Genomic DNA, 16,456 nt, shown 5'->3' with positions numbered 1-16,456 from the left:
TTTTACAAATACATACAGTAAACGCCTTCCTTGAAAACAAATATTTAGTAAAACACTTAATGGAAAGGCAGTAAAACCATTGCTCTCAAAAAGTCTGCATGTTCCATAAGCTGGTCAATAGATTTAGTGCATCTGGGATGTTTTATGATAGGTTTTACTTCAATTTTTGGATATATATGTGAAAACTACCAATGAAAAAATGGTACTGGGAGTCAGGGCTGTTCAGACCGGAGAAGGCTCTGGAGAAACCTGACAGTGGCCTTTCAGTATCTAGAAGGGAGCTCTAAGAAAGAAGGGGATAGACTCTTGAGCAGGGTCTGTTGTGATAAGACAAGAGGAAATGGCTTCAAACTAAAAGAGGGGAGATTTAGATTGGATATAAGAAAAAAGGTTTTAGGAGAAGGGTGGTGAAGCTCTGCCACAGGCTGCCCAGAGATGTGGTGGATGCTCTGCCCTGGAGCTATCCAAGGACAGACTACCACATACATCCCTTTCCACTGCAAATTAGGTTCTGAACAAATTTCACAGTGAAGTGGAAGGCACTAAAAAGAAATAAGCTTTGAAAATATTTGTTGTGTTATTTTAAATTTGAAGGAAAAAAGAAAAGAACAACCCATCCAGTTATTAACTCTCTATTCTGCGAAGCAAGGGCCAATGAATTTAGTAGTTAGACAATATCTGAGAGTTTCTCAGCGCTTCTGCAAAGATATACATGGAAAATGCTTAGGAAGAGAATACTTTCTATTTCTAATATTTTTTCCATTCAAAATAAATGAGGTTAGATATTCTCAGCTGATTTAAATAAAGAGATACAATGCAATATGTAAGAGTGCTTGCGGCTGGAGTCAACAGAGATGACTGTTCTGGCAACGGGTAGCTCTGGTATTTCCAACAAAGTCTCCTGTGCCACCTTTTATGTGTCACTGAAATTCTTTCTTAAATATTCCTTGAAGGGAGGAGGTAATGAGAAAAGGAGGAGCAGGAGGAAGTGTAATCCAGCAGATCCTGCAGCACCCTTTCATTTTTTGAAGAAGCCACGCAGATGGGTTCTGAGGTTCCTAATAAAAATACTGGCCTGATTTCTGCCTGTAGAAGATCTGCTAACAGGGAAACGTGGCCATTTTCTAAATAACGAGAACCTCTTGAATATGTTCCTATCATTGAAAGTCATTCCTTGCAGGAGTTATCACTAAAACGTACCCGCGTTATGCAAAACCAACAGTTCAAAATCTAAAGAAGAAGTAAACAGGTCGTCAAGGCTAACGAGAGGCTTTATGCTTTTAGGCAATTTGAATTTAAAGCTCTGGCACAGAACTATCAAAAGCCAACCTGTGGTAATGGTTTACCCTCTTTCTGAATGCATCATGGCTGTTTATGAAAACTGTTTTGAATAACAGAAAAAAGCCAACATTGAGGGAGACACAAAAGAGCCAACCACCAATGAATCATCTGAAGGCATCCCCGATGCACATAATTACCATCCCATTAAGCAACAGTCACTGCAATTAAGTATTGTTTGGCTTAAATCAGTTACCTGGAATGTCTTCTGATCAGGCCTGTTCCAATTAAGTGGCACTTACTTATTACCTTAATCATGCTGTATCAGTTCAAAGCAGCATAGTACAGCTTCACCTTGAAAACAATCAGCCTAACATTTGGCAACCAAAAGCAATAGCCCTCGAGTTCCCAAGTGAAAGAAAACCAATATATAAGTATAAAGCGTTGCTATATTGTCTTCTCCCATTTGCTTTTGTCCCTGTAATCCTACTCACATAATTATTAAAGCTGCTACCAGCTGAAGACGTTCTGTTTAAAAACAAAAGAGAGATTAAGTGCATACTAAATGTCACACATTGTGCTACTCCCTAACAGGAAGATGCTGGGGAGAACATTAAACACCAAATCAGCAGGACAATGCTTCAATCTCTCATTACAATTTCATTTGTAAAAGCTGAAATATCTGACCTCTCCCCCTGCCCGAGCAGCAGACAATGCTGGTCCGCTGACATGCTTTGCCTACTGCAGTAACCAACCCACAGGTATACTTAAGTGCACCCCTCTGCTGCTTTTGTTATCTGAGCTAGTTCATTTAGAACTGTCTCAAATATTCCTACACAGCACTACGCATTTCCAGAGAGCTTACCTAGAGCCTTACTGAAAGGCACCTTGCTTCTCACACACGTGCTTTCAGAAAATAAGACTCAGCACCTCTGACAAATGTTACCATAAGCCCTCTGGACTCAGCTCTAAATACAGTCATCACTTCCAGATCAGAACACTCAGTGGCTGCTGAGTGTTTACAAGGAATTATTTCAGGCTGTTCTGTCTCGCAGATACCAGCATAGGCCTGTTCCACCCTTCAGCTCCAGCATGAAGTCAAGTCCCTGTGCTGGGCTGGATAACAGACTGAGTGTGCATGGCTTAGTTAAAAAATACATACATATACATATATATACGCAGCAGGCCTCCAAAGCTTCACCTTTACTTAACAAACATTGTAACAACACACTGTAAGGAGACACTGTTACAGTTCTTGTGACAATTGGTAACACTTTCTGTAACCCAGCCTCACAAGGTCTCAGGAGCCAAGACTACCCAAAAGATTTATTTTTGCTCAGTTTTTCCCAGTTCAAGCCAGTGCTACATACATTTGTAGTTCTAAGTGCACTACCTACAAAAAGAGGTAGGCACTGGGATGCTACTGAGGGGGCACACAACAAGCTGGCTAAGTGGCACATACGTAATACGTATCACACAGAAAGCCTTGCTCCCACACAATGCATCTATCATTCCCTCCTTGGTGCAGGCACTGTTAGCATGTGAAAAGCCAAGTACAGTCTCAAAGATCCAGAGTTAATAAAAAAACGCACATTTATAAACAATGAATGTGAAAATATAACTTTCCTGGGAGGAGCAGAAACTAAGTAGTGTAACTTAACTAGAGGACTGGCGTCTCATCACTAAAAATATCCAGTAATTTTAACTCAAATATTTGATAAGACTACTTGTTCACTAATTATGCATCTGCAGAAGACTTTCTGCAAGGCAGCTGATTTATTACAGCATGACTTTGAGATTTAAGTATTAAGAAGATGCTATATAAGAGTACATTAAGTGCATTAAAATGGGGCTAAGAGAGATATTACAAAACACTTGTCGATGAGGAATTAGCACAGAGTTGAGACGTTTCTCCTGGGTCCCAGCAAGGCCTGGTGCTAGGCTTCCTGCCACTCAATGTATCAGACATTTAAAGACATTAATGACAAAATCAGTGCACAGAAATCAGAGTGGCAAAGAATCACTCGCATGGAGAAAGGCTCTCTCAACAAAACATGCTTGAATATAACAAAGTTATGAGCTGCAGAGTAATGAGCAGAAGAGGTAATGAATTTACATATTAAAAGACCATATCTTGCACAATGACAGTGTGGTAAAGATGGCAAGGTTTGCAGATCTCAGACTCAACTGTGCTTTCAGTAAGTAATCTGAATCTTAAACAGAGTGAAGATGCAGGTTAAGCGAGTTCTTCTCTTCAGTGCTGAGAGCACGGAAAAGAGCAATACTGAAACATTGCACCATATTTCTGACAACCAACTTGCCAGAAGGGAAAGAAATATAAATAAATTGGAAGGAAAACAAAAAAGTTACAGAAATATACTTGATGTCTTCAAACAACATCCTCCAGTACAGTCTTGAAGAGGTCACTGATCAGCTTAGCAAAAAGACAACTCAACGATGGCTTTGGTAAAACTAGTTTTGAGGTAGGAAAAAACCCAAAAAGATAGATTTCCTACATACCATATCAAGTCACAAAGAGAATCTCTTCCTAGAAAATGAATTCTGAACAACATTAATGAAAAACAGATCACTGTAAAGAAAGCAAATAATGAGAATGATTAACCAGTACAGTACGTGTCAAAGGCTCTACCATCACGTATCTTGATGCCTTTCTTCAAATGAATACCTAATGTCTGCAAAATCTTCTGGTCAAATACAAGTCAAACACTGACTACAGCTTCAAGACAGAGATAACCAGATAATAATGGGTGCATCATCTGGTCTTTCTCAGAGGCTAAACATGCAGCTTTACAAAACTGTACTATTCTCAAATCCAAATCTCCTCACCTCCCTCTACTCACGCAAATGTGAAGGTGCAAATTACAAATAGTATCAGATCCTAAGATGATTTTTGAAAAGATGTCTTTAATTTGCTGTATATTTTACCACTGATGATGAGACAGCTGAAGAATTTATCACCTCGGCTACCTTGGTTATATCCTTTCCTTCAGACAGTGTTATCTCCCTGTCTCCCACATAAGAGCCATGCTGTTATCAAAGTCTTTGTCACTAAACAATTATTTCCTTTCATGATTTCTTCTGGTTGGTCAAAGATAAGGGCTTACAATAAGCTTGATTACTGTAGCAACCAAGTAAGAGTAATACTAGAACAGACATAACTAAGCTGAAGTAATCAGCACTATTAATAACCTTTTGATTACTAATCAAATACAGATCTGATTTTTGTTGTCACTTCGTTTTACATCTTCTAAACTACAGAAGAATAAATACGCCTATAAAAAAAGTTTCCTCTATGTGCTGGTCCCTTTATTCTCTTGCTTTTTGTCTAATAATTCATAATTTTCAACAACAAAAAAGTCTTCTATTAAAAAGAATCCCTAAAAAAAAAGCAAACGCTTCCCCTGGTGACAAGATCTAATTAAACATCATAGTAGGAAATTTCAGCTTTGTTTTGTTTTTTTTTCAATCTGAGAACATTCTTCAAGACAGTAGAAATCACCATATCTTGAGACCTACAACTGTTGGCAACTGTTGGAACAAACACAGCCCATACAGTTAAGATCTGGAAGAAATAAATTCAAAAATAAGAATATAATACAGTAAGGTCTTAGAATCTTGCACTGCACATCACACTGCCACATCACTTCTTCGTTCTGAGCAACTGCTAATTCACGGGCATTCTGGTTACACAGCAGTTATAAAAACCCTTCAGAGATAAATCTGAAATCATTGTTCAGCCTGCTGTGATTTTGGAAGAGAAGTACATTATTTCCTGCAAGACCCAGGCACACATCACACTATTCTGAACACGTAACGCTTTCCTCCAAGACCCTCTCAGAGGGAATGCATCCAAAGCACCAGGTATGAAACACCCTGTGAACTGTAAGACAGCATAGTTGGAGCAGAATATGGGTTGGGTGGTTTCATAGGTACGTATGTTTGCTACCTCCATGAGTATTTTACAATTGATAATAGACTCTCCATCATCATTCCAAATACATTTTGTAGAACACTTACTCACAAGAGTCACAAAATTTGAGTTGCTGTCAGTTCTGGTTTCATCCATCACCACTTATTTTACCTAACAATCAAGAGCAAAAAAAGAAATCACAAAGCTAAGTTCTCTCATAGAAAGTCTCCTTTTCCACACCAGCTGTGTTGTGCCTGTACCAGCAGATGGAAAGACAGGCAGACATCAATGATAAAGGTACAAAATGGGTAGTGCTTTTCAGAGTTTTCACCTAGAGAATTCCTTTCAACAAAGACAAAAGCCAAAGATGAATAAAAAAAACTGAATGAGACATGGAAAGTGTTTGCCCATACAGATTTGGAAAGACTGCGAGCTGTCTCATAAAATGTCCAAAATACCACATTAATATACAATATACACTAAGATAATCCACTCATTTTTATTTGCCAGTTTTATATTAACACCAACAACCATTCATTTAGATACCAAGTATTTCCTATTGTCATTTTTAACATGTTTTAAGATGTAATGAGGCAAGCAACATGCATCCTTTGCCATGGTATGGCCAAAATTCTCCTTAAAATGATGTACTTCATGCTAATAAAATTTTTGTCTAAATGCATCCTCTTACCCCAAATAAAGCTAAAAAACTAAAATTAAAGAAAAGGAGCAATTCACAAACCTCCCATAATAACTCTTCTTCCCAAAAAAAGCTGCACATCTGTTTTCACAGCTGGAAATAATTCAACCACTGGTAACCAGAGAAAAGCTTCAGCATGTTAAAATACTCCAGCCAGAAACTGGCAGTCCAGCAAGGACAGATACTATGCCAGCACAATCTGAGCAGCTGTTAGGACAACCTTTATTTATACTGAAAGGGCACAAGATACCCTGGTGCTATTGCTACTAGAACAGCACATCTTACCAGAAAGACCCCACTGGCTGTAAACGGGCAATGCAAGAGTACAACGTGCACGTTACCCATCAAGCAGATTATGGTTCTCTGAGAACAGTGATGTACAATAATCCACTCTCTACCCTCTTTTCTACAGCAGGCTCCAGCTTCCAAAAGAAAAAAAAAAAAAAAAAAAAAAGTCCTTTGTAAATAATTTTTAATACAGCTGTTATTATGAGTGCCAGAAAAAAAATCAATTAACAAGGCTGCCCTAACTCTTTAGAAAAATAGGATTTAGATAAATAGAAAAAGATTATGTCGGTTCTTTTACAGTATTATTTTTATTCTGAAAGTAACATCAAAGAGCCACAAGCCTCTCCTCCCTTTTTTCTTCCCCCCTTCTCCTTCTTCTGGTTTTGACATCATGCAAACAAAGAAGTATTCCTTTCACTGTTCCTCATATAGCTGGAGCATCCAAGCCTCTGCCTACTGTTATCATTTCCTACCCTCAAATAAGAATTATTTTAATCCTCCAGCAATTAACAGTCTCTTGGATGAAAATAAAGAAGGCTGGAAGTGCAACCTCACTTTTGTTTTCTGCCTTTCTTTGGTCAGTAGCTCATTCACTCATTGCTGTAAACAGCTTAAGCACTGAAGTGTATGTGTGTGTCCTACTTATATTTTTTTATTTATTTTAAATACCTTTGCATGTTTTCAACCTTTTTCTTTTTTCTTTTTTTTTTTTTTTCTTTTTTTTTTTAAGCCTTGCTTACACTCCAGAAGGAGTTTCCTGTCCTTAACTATCTTTCATGCTCAGCTTTCTGTCACTGTACAAAATCTCAGGTCTTAATGCACTACCACTCATTCCATTCCCGGATCTTCTTCTTAGTAAAGGAAAAAGGAATCATCTTTTATTTGCAAATCCATCTAATAAAGAAATAAACCAAACTGGCAGTAAACAGTACTGTAAACATTGCTGGGGTTCCTTGATCTCTTCATTGTTCTTTCTTGTTGCCACTGCTATAATTACCATCAATACTTCTAATGTACTGCAAGTATACTAAGTGCTTAACAAACAAGAAGGAAGCAAGATTCTTTGACCTGAAAATACAACTGTCTAAACCCCAGTCCAATACACCACACACATTTTAAGTGGTTCTTTTGACTTCAAGCAATTACAGATGAGAAATCAAGTGGTCTGCTGGATCTAGGCCTAAGCAAACTATGAGCATACAGAGGTAGAAGGCAGATATAATGAGTAAGCCTCATGAATAAAAAGTCAAAGTTCAGCAGGTACTTCAAGTCATGTGCAATCTGATTCTTAAGGAGAAAAAAAACAGAAAGAAAGAAATGGTTGAAGCAGGCTGTATAGTTGGAGTGAGTTTTTTCAATCCAAATATACCTCTGTGATTGTAAACTATTGGATCCAGGAGCCCCCATGAGAACAGGGTATATTTTAAGGAGCCATGCACGCATTTCTAAAACCAAGCCAGCAGCCCTTCAGGAACGACTGCTACAATAGATGCCCATTCCAAGCTTCAACAAGCCTAAAAGCCACACTGCAGATACACAGGGTCATAACATTCCCATCCTTCCCCAGTCCAAGGGAGGGTATGGGAGAGCAGGAGAAGAGTTTGGGTGAAAACTTACCATCAGCACTATGGCTTCAGGAAATGGTTCTAATGCTGAACAGAGTACCCTGAACTGCAAGTTACGCTACTTCCATTTTATCAACCACATTTTTTCTCCATAATTACTTGCATCTGTAGCGTTTTAGAGTGAAGAAAAGGACCTCATTAGTCTTTTTTTTTTTTCTTTTTCTTTTTTTTTTTTTTTTTTTTTTTAATTATTAAAAGAATAAAAAGCTATTGTTTATCTGGTCTACAGACTGAAGAACAGAGCAGTCAGAGTGATGACTGGTTTTTCTCCAGCTTGTTCCATAGCTGTCCACGCACAAAATAAATCTACTCATTTTTAAGGATTAGATAATAACAGCCTTCAAAAGGACAGGTAGAGAATAGCTTAAATAATCTTCTCTACTGGTTCACCATCTCTCAGTAAAAGGGTGAAGTGCTGCTGAGAATCAACCCAGACAAGCATGAAGTCTGGTATCATTTGTGAACAGAAAGAGTCCTTATAGCATAGCAAACATGGAAAAGACAAATTACCAAAAGGCCTTAAAAAGGATCAACAAGAAGTCATAAAATCTAAAGCACCAAACGCGTCAAAATAGGGATCTTTAATTGTGTGTATTTTTTAAGTGGCTGCAAGATGAGGAGTGGGATGAGAAAAATCAATACATGATGGTCAACCAGGGGGTGCGTCACACACAGTATGGTATCATCAAGGAACCCTTTGTAAAAATGCTGGTGAATCCAAGTAGAAATGCAACGTGCTTCATTGACTACAGTAACATCTCCTTCCTACTACTCTTATTCCTTCCCACAGCCAGGACCTAAACCATCAGTTCCAAAGCAGCAGAAAAAACTCACATCACCTTCAGTAGGCTTTGGATGCTGCCTCAAACACATACCCTTCCCTTCTCTCTTCTACTTCTGATCAGTTTGAATCTCAGTCTTTTAATCCCAGATTGCTGTGAAGCTCTCTCTGTATCACCAGTGCCATCTGTGGCCCAGTGCTCCGCTCCTGGATAGTTCATACAAGTGAACATCCATGATGAAAGCTTGAAACAAAGACTAGAGAGGCACTGTTCAGTTTTAAAAGTGGCGGCGTGTTATTTTGCGAGGGGGATGCTTAAACCCTCTATAAACAATTACTAAATTGTCAATGGAATTCAATAAATGTTGTTTTAAAAAAAACTAATTATTTGTTACAATAACCAGCTACCATTGCCATTTTATATCTGAAGGTTTGTAAACTACTTCCATTTGAGAAGTAATTGATTCCATTTTTATCATTTGCTCAAGTTTATGTGGTTGTTCACATCCAAAGAGATGATAACATCTATTTGCAGCAAATTATACATTATAATTCCTCATTCAAAAGCTGTAATGGAAAACAAAATGCTAATTTATGCTGTAAACGGAAGTACAGAATCATAATCACTCATTGTTAACATTAGGAACTAAATTGCTCTTGCAAATAATAAAACGGGTTAAAAATGTGGAGGGCTTTTGTGAGCCAAAGTACCAGTGCCACTTACTCGCTCATGTGTTATATTACAAGCAATCAAATGAACCTTTTCTCTCCATGCCAACACAAACTACCCCTTTTTGAGGGAAAGAATAATGGCCTTGTGATTGCGAGGTAAGGATGCATGTCAGCGCCCATCCTACCCTGCGAGCTTCCCAACCAGCTTCCCAAACGTGGCCTTCGTGAGCTCCCTGCGAGACAAGCTGCACCATGCTCAGGGACTGCCCACACCAGCCAGCAATGCAGAACTGCAAGCAGCCCAACAGCTGCTGCAGAGGATGCGACGTGGGCACAATGCTTCACACCACACACCTGAGAGCAAGGTCTGCTTATCCTAGTAATGGCCTCATCTCACGAGTGTAACATTCATTTCGTATGTCAAATGGCATTAGAAGAGCTCCCTGGAGTACAACTCCCAGTTCAGTTCTGCCCAAAAGGAATGCCACTCATCTACCGACAGACCCATCTATAACGTAAACCAAAGCACCGCAGTCAGAATGTGCAGGTTGCAGCACTGTCCTGCTCCCAAGAGAGGGGCTGGTGTCAGCACACCTTTTACCCCACATCCCCAGCAGCTTGCTCCATTTCTCCTCCCAGATCAGGACCTCCATGTCACAAATGCCATATCCAGACCATGAGCCACTCTGTTATTAATCTCTTTTCAGATGAATTTTAGCTTTGGAATAGACACAGTAACTGCCATTTGTAGCAAACACGGAGCCTAAGGCAAAAAAAATGTTGTAGAAGTATTGGCTTTCCTTCCTTTTTAGCAATTTTACAGTCCTATAGGTTTCAAATGTACAAGAAGATTTGCTCACACAGCAAACAGACACATCAGAGGAAATAAAAAACCACCAGCACATTAGGACTGTGCACCTGCTCTTCCACATTTCATTAAGCCTCTACACCTAAACGTACGTCAGGTTCTCTCCTCTGTGCATCCGTTGTGCTGGTATCCCTCAGTGATACCTTCTGGTCATAGCGAGACAAACTGGATTGCAAGCATCCACGTTGCCTCAGGAAAAACATACTAAAAAAGCCATTAACTTTTGGTAAGTCAGGTCAGATGATTATAATCTAAATGATAAATGCCAGATAATAGGTTCAAAAACAAGTGTATATTTTTAAATAAGCTGCCATTTGTCAACAAGTCTCGCCCAGCTTACATTATACAGCTCAAATCCCAGCAAAACAATTTGCTTGCCAGCTTTTCTTCGGATATTAGTATTAGGAAATACAATTATGTTATCAAAAAAAAAAAAAAAAAAAAAAAAAAAAAAAAAAAAAAAAAAAAAAAAAAAAAANAAAAAAAAAAAAAAGAAAGAAAAAAAAAGAAAAGAAATAAAGAAAAGAAAAAAGGAAGAAAGAAAATTGCTTTTTAGGTGACCAAAAGAAAGTTCCACTGCTTCACATAGTAAATCATTTTACTGTTGCCCTTTTATATTTAATACCCTTCTGCAGTACACATTTATCTCTACACTAGCAAAGTGTACGCATTGATTTCCTATGGTCTCTCTGGAAGAAGGTTCTGCTTCCCTGATGATGAGTACAAAGGGTGGATGACCCCGTTCTCATTCCAATGCAAACCCTGCACTTTTACATTTCTGCTTAGACCACATGAACATCTGACCAGCTTAGAACTCCCTGCCCTCTTCCTACAGAATACATTGCCAGAACTACTGACATTTTCTTCCCCGCTTAACTATTTTTCAGGATCCTGCCTTATGGATAAAGCACTAAAATGCTTCATCACAGACATAACCGTACCTTAAAATCTGCACCTGAGATTTGCTTCCAAAGTGAGATACAAAAAAAGAAAGAAAGCCTAACAAAATCCTTTTGCCCATATGTTGCATGTTATTTTGCTCTGCTGCACCACTATGTACCTGCTTTGCTCTTTACCTGCACCCAGTTTAAACTGTGCTTTTCTGCCAGGTAAGCCTGCCATCAGAATGTACCGTATGTACAACCAGACTGCAGATTATTAAGCAACAGCCAGAACAATAACACAGGAAGTGGACAGAAGACATGTTTTGAAACCTGCCCTCTACAATGCTATGCTACAGTGATCCCAACCCTTGAAAATACACGGTACCATTCGTCATACACGGTACCATTCGTCATACACGGTACCACTTATCGCTGGAGATTGACATAGCTTAAAATTCACGTACTGAATGACAGATTCGTCCATCACTCTCTGAAAGAAATGTTTTAATTTATTTTTTTATTAAGTTTGTTTTTTGTTTTATCATTGATACCTGAATTACTTAAGCCCAGACTAGCTTCCTTCTCAGTATCCCGCTGCTCACCCTCTGTTGGGATGCTCAGTCCCTTCAGTTTCACTTTCAGTTTTACTGTGCCCCATTTTCCCACCCTGTGCACCAGCACACATTGCCCCCTGCATATAAAGTCAGAGAAATATCCAAATATTGGGAATAACTTGTTAATCACTAAGTCTGTTCTGTGAATACTGAACCAGCACTGCTGCTCTTTCCTAACTTAGTTCTGTGCCTTTTGAATCTGCAGAAACATCACACACTTCGATAAAATATAGCGGCAATGGAATGACCGTTTTACCCCACTGATTTTCCAAGCCAAATAAGATATATTATAATATAATGCTTATTAAGAGCAACAAGTAAAAGACTTCTCCCATTTAAGAAGGTCTACAAAACTCTCAGCCTGTTGTCCAATAAAGTATCTCTCATCCAACACCCATAAGTGTACACACACGCTGTATGTCACACAAGAGCTGAGCACTGACACCTCAGTTCATATTTTTTCACACCTGCACACACTCCCAGTTCTGTTATTCAAACAAAATAAAAGCACTACTAATAATCCAGAAACTGTAAGTAAAATATGTCAAAAAGTCTCATTGGTTATGGGCCAGGCCTGATATGGAACCACTTGACCTACTCTAGGCTAGAAGAGGAAAATGTGTATGAGCAATACACATTGAAAAAGCACCATCAAAAATGAGGGGTGAATGCTCTGATCCCACTGGGGTGCTTCTGCTTCCAGGCATGGAAAGACAAAAAGGTAAGCCACAAAGCCAGCTCTTAGATTCATCCTTCACCAGCTTACCTACATCCACAAAACACATCCCATACAAGCGTATTGTATAAAGCACAGCCCCTTCTGAGGACACAGCACGAAGCGATGGTGCCAGGTAACCAGCCCCCCGTGCACAGTGCAGGGAAATCTCTGAAATACTGGCAGTAATTCGGTAGCACGCTCATTTTACTTCTATACTGCAGGGATTTCCTCGAGGCCGAATTAAAATAAGCATCCAGATTTATGCCTTAGTCACACAATTTTGTTCCTCAACAATTACATTTCAAATGATTCCCAAGCACTTCCCAACCATACAGATTCAGTAATACAACAACGCAGACAGTTCTGGGCTGGAGAGTGAAAAATAATTAATACAAATATGCTGTCAGTTCAGCAAGGAAAGATAGGTCGTGCCCAAGAATATAACTACTGCTCTTCCGAGGCCAAACGCCCCCCTCTACAGTGCTTGGAAATGTATGTTCCTAAGACCACTAATGAAGAGACAGACAGGGAGAGATTTTCAGCAAGACTCAGGAAGTTGGTGGGGAACAAATACAATACAAAGAGCAAGAAGTAGCATCTTTATTGACAGCATAAACTGCAGATCTCAGGATGATTCAATAGGAAATCTGCTGGACGTTCCTTCGGCTCCAGTTTACACAGGTTGGCAAAGACAATACAGATAAGGCTGTGCCATCACAGGCCAGTTGTCAGGGTTTACATCTGTGAGTTGGCTTAGCCTAAAATCTGTCATGTTGGTGAAGTGCCTCCACCAAAACAGCTGGTAAAATAGATACCACACTTGAGGATCACAGCTACGCTGTTGGAGTTTTCTTTAGAACAGCCAAGAAGTCATATTTGTAACTATCACGGAGCCCCATTTTCCAGAAGACTATCTCAGAACTGGATTCAAAACAGACTCCATCAAGCTTCTGCACACAGTTTCTCTCATGTGAGCTTCTCTGTGATGCACTTTTGAATTTAATATGCAAATGGGGAAAGTTTCTTCCAAGGGCATTACCAACAAATCACTCGTGTAACGCTGTGCTTAAAAATGAGCTGTAATAACGCATCAAAGTAGACCAGCTGGGAACTGAGTGCTCAGCCCTGTGTGCAAACATCCCGTCTGCTTTCAGAGCCGTCGGATGTCACACCGTGATTCTGGAAGAAACCTCTGCTCTCTCCAACCTAATGGGCTCCGTTATTAAGTCCTGTTCTGAGATGCCAGGAAAAGACCCCGTGTAAGCTACGGCCGAACTGCCGTTACACAAAGGATCCTTTTACCTTGCGCTACGAGTTGAGAGTGCACCGTATCGATCCAGGAATAAAACCTACTTTTCCAGCAGTCAACCCATCTTCTCATCTCAGCACTTTGCTTTAGAGTTTCTCCGTTTGCCGTTTTGTTTTAAAAGGAGCACACGGAACAAACCCTGCGCCGGCAACGTTGCTATATTTAGCAAGAAGAAATGGTTTGCAAGCTTTTTTTTTTTTCTTTGCCTTTTTGGATGCCGTTCAGGTAAAACAAACAAACGTGAACATGGCTGACTGTCAGCTTTAAGCCAAGCCTGCCTTCCTAAGTGTTAAAACTTGGGAGGAAATCTATTTGCAGCAAAATCTCACATTCATTTTGATTTCATATTCAGACTAACATGTGCCGCTAATCCTCAGCTGGTGAGCCTGACTGATGTAAATGCGAGCGTAATATGGGAAGGATGAAAATAGAAAGGAGCCCTCAGCACCAGAAAGAACGCGTGTCTTAAAAATCCTTCTCATCCTCATCCCCAAAGTGGTGCGAGCTCCTCTGATCCCATGTAGCCATCACACCTCCTCCTCCTGAACTCTTCTCCTAATCATGCATATTTAATTCAACTTTGTCTATATATCCTACGGTGTACACAGCCCTTCTATAAATAGACCCTTCGCATCCCAGATCACCTCCCTGCCTTCCCCTCAGCGCCAGCACTCAGGATAAAGCCGCTCCGGGTCTGCCGGCACTTCTCTGCCTTTCACTGTGCCACGGGCTCGTTCTCCTACGAGGACCAAAGGAGCCTCCTAACAATGCCACGGAACTGGGTTTCGCTACGGAACGAAACTAACTTTAGATGGGGGAACTGGTTTAAACCTGATTTTATTGTCTGCGTTCCCAACCATTTCCCTCCTCCGGTGGCTTCAAAGGAGCTCGGTGTGACGCCGCCTTTGTAGCGGCACAGCCCTCCCGTCCCCGCCGCTCTCGTTACCTCGGTACCGGGGCACGCACCGCCCGCACGGAGCTGAGTGCGGGATGCGCCCGGCTTTACGCGCCCGCCCGCCCGGCACAGCCCGACTCCCGGCGCCGGGCGGGCAGTGCGGGCACCCGGCGGCCGTCACGGAGCCCCCGGCGGCCGCGCCCCGCAAACCGCCCCTCACAACTTGTCGGGGCTCCGGCACGTTACGTGCCACGAGGCGTCCGAGCGCCCGCTCCCCGCACCTAAAAGCCCCTCGAGCGGCACCAGCAGCCCCGCCGGCACCCAGCGGAGCTGCGCGCTCCTCGCAGCCCGCTGCTGAAGGTGGGAACGGCAGCGCTGATCTCAGCCCCGGCCGCGCCGTGTAACCTACGGAGAGCGGGGATGCGCGGCTCTCCCGAGCCCCGCGGAGGGCAGCGGAGCCCCGGCCGCACGCCGCCGCCCCTTCCGCTCAACTTTTCCACCCCCGCCGGCGCCGGGACCCCTTCAAGCAGCGCCGTAGAGTCGCAGCGAGCGAGCAGCGGGGGCAGCAGACTAGGGCGGTATTAAGTACCGCCGCTCCGAAGCCTCCCGGCACGGCTCGCTGCCCCTCGGGCGCGACGCCCGACCCTCCCTCGCACCCGGCAGCCGCCCCCGCCCCGCGGGAGGGCCCGGCTCGGAGCGTGCCCCGCACTGCACAGTCATCAAAGTTCGGTGCACGGGGCTGGGGGGCAGCGCCCGGCAGCGCCCAACTCCTTCGTCCGGCCCGGAAGGAGCCCCGGGAGGAACCCGGGGCCGCAACGGAGGGGAAGGGGTCCCCTCGCCCCGCAGAGCTCCGCCGGGCAGCGCGGCTCTCCCACGTCCTGCGGGGCTGCCGGGCACGCGTGGCACTAAAACGGGGCTGCTCCCGACCGCCGGCTGCGAGCCGAGCGCCCGGCTCACCTGGTTGTAGGAGGTCTCCCAGGAGGCGGTGTAGTTGTAAAAGAAGGAGGAGAAGAACGCGTCTTCAGACAGCCCGCAGCCGGCCATTCTCCGGGCGCACCGCTCGCCGGGCGGGCACGCAGCAGCCGGTGCACGCGAACTCTCGCCGCCTCTTTCGCGGTCGCCGCCGCCGGTGCCGGTGCTGCCGCCTCGGAGCGCGCTTCGCCCTGCGCGGCCGGCGGACGAGTGCGGACGGGAGCGGGAGGCGGAGAACGCGGCCGGAGGAGCCGAGGGCAGCGCCGGGTGTGCGTGTGTGTGAGCGTGTGTATGTGTATGTGTGTGTGTGTGTGTGTGCGCGGCGGTGTAGGAGCACCGAGCGCCGCGTCACGTGTGCGCGCTCGCTCCGCCGCCGCCGGGAGCGGGCAGCGCTGCGGCCGCCGGCACCGCACCGCGCAGCGCCGCCATCCCCTCCGCCCGACCTCCGCCGCGGCGCCGGCAGCGCGGGGCTCCGGGGGGACCCGCGGCCGCAGCGCGGCGGCCGAGCAGCGGGCAAGTGGCGCCGCGCCTCCCCCGCGCAGCGCAGCGCGGCCCGGCCTCCCGCCGCGGCCCGCCCCCCCCGCCCCGCCCCCGAAAAGTTGGGGCTCCGTAGCCCGGCCCAACGCCCCGCTCTACCCCGGGGCATCCCTTCAGCATCCCTTCGGGCTGCGGCTCGCAGCACACGGGATCGATTTTGGCTTTTCTTTCGCTCGGGGAAGGCGCTGCCCCGAGCAGCGGGGAGTCCCGCGGGCGGCCGTGGCTGTCGGAGCGGCGCGGAGAGCAGGAGCCGGAGCGCTCGGGGCGCGGGTCTGGCACGGAGGGGCCGCCGGGCAGCAGCAGGTGGGAGCGGCGTGGGACGCCTTCCTCGGTGCTGTCGGAAAGCAGGTGGCTGCGAGGGGAAGGGAGACGGTGCGGTTGTAC

The 16,456-nt window shown here is 43.9% G+C and overlaps 1 protein-coding gene across 2 annotated transcripts in view; it reads right to left on the bottom strand.

Annotated features, from left to right (window-relative positions):
* The window catches only part of PPARGC1A (PPARG coactivator 1 alpha), a 336,419-nt gene extending 320,475 nt beyond the window's left edge, over positions 1-15,944 (bottom strand). The window contains exon 1 of one of the 2 annotated variants that reach the window (XM_015862904.2): positions 15,521-15,944. In XM_015862904.2, the coding sequence (XP_015718390.1) occupies positions 15,521-15,607 (87 nt within the window). In that variant the 5' untranslated portion in view covers positions 15,608-15,944. The remainder of the gene's footprint in view (positions 1-15,520) is intronic. The other variant, XM_015862902.2, reaches the window with a different exon arrangement.
* Between the last annotated feature and the right edge of the window lie 512 nt (positions 15,945-16,456).

Source organism: Coturnix japonica, chromosome 4, assembly GCF_001577835.2.
Source record: "Coturnix japonica isolate 7356 chromosome 4, Coturnix japonica 2.1, whole genome shotgun sequence".
Lineage (NCBI taxonomy): Eukaryota > Metazoa > Chordata > Aves > Galliformes > Phasianidae > Coturnix > Coturnix japonica.
The sequence above is the reverse complement of the archived record's forward strand: the minus strand, read 5'-3'. Positions and strand labels throughout refer to the sequence as shown.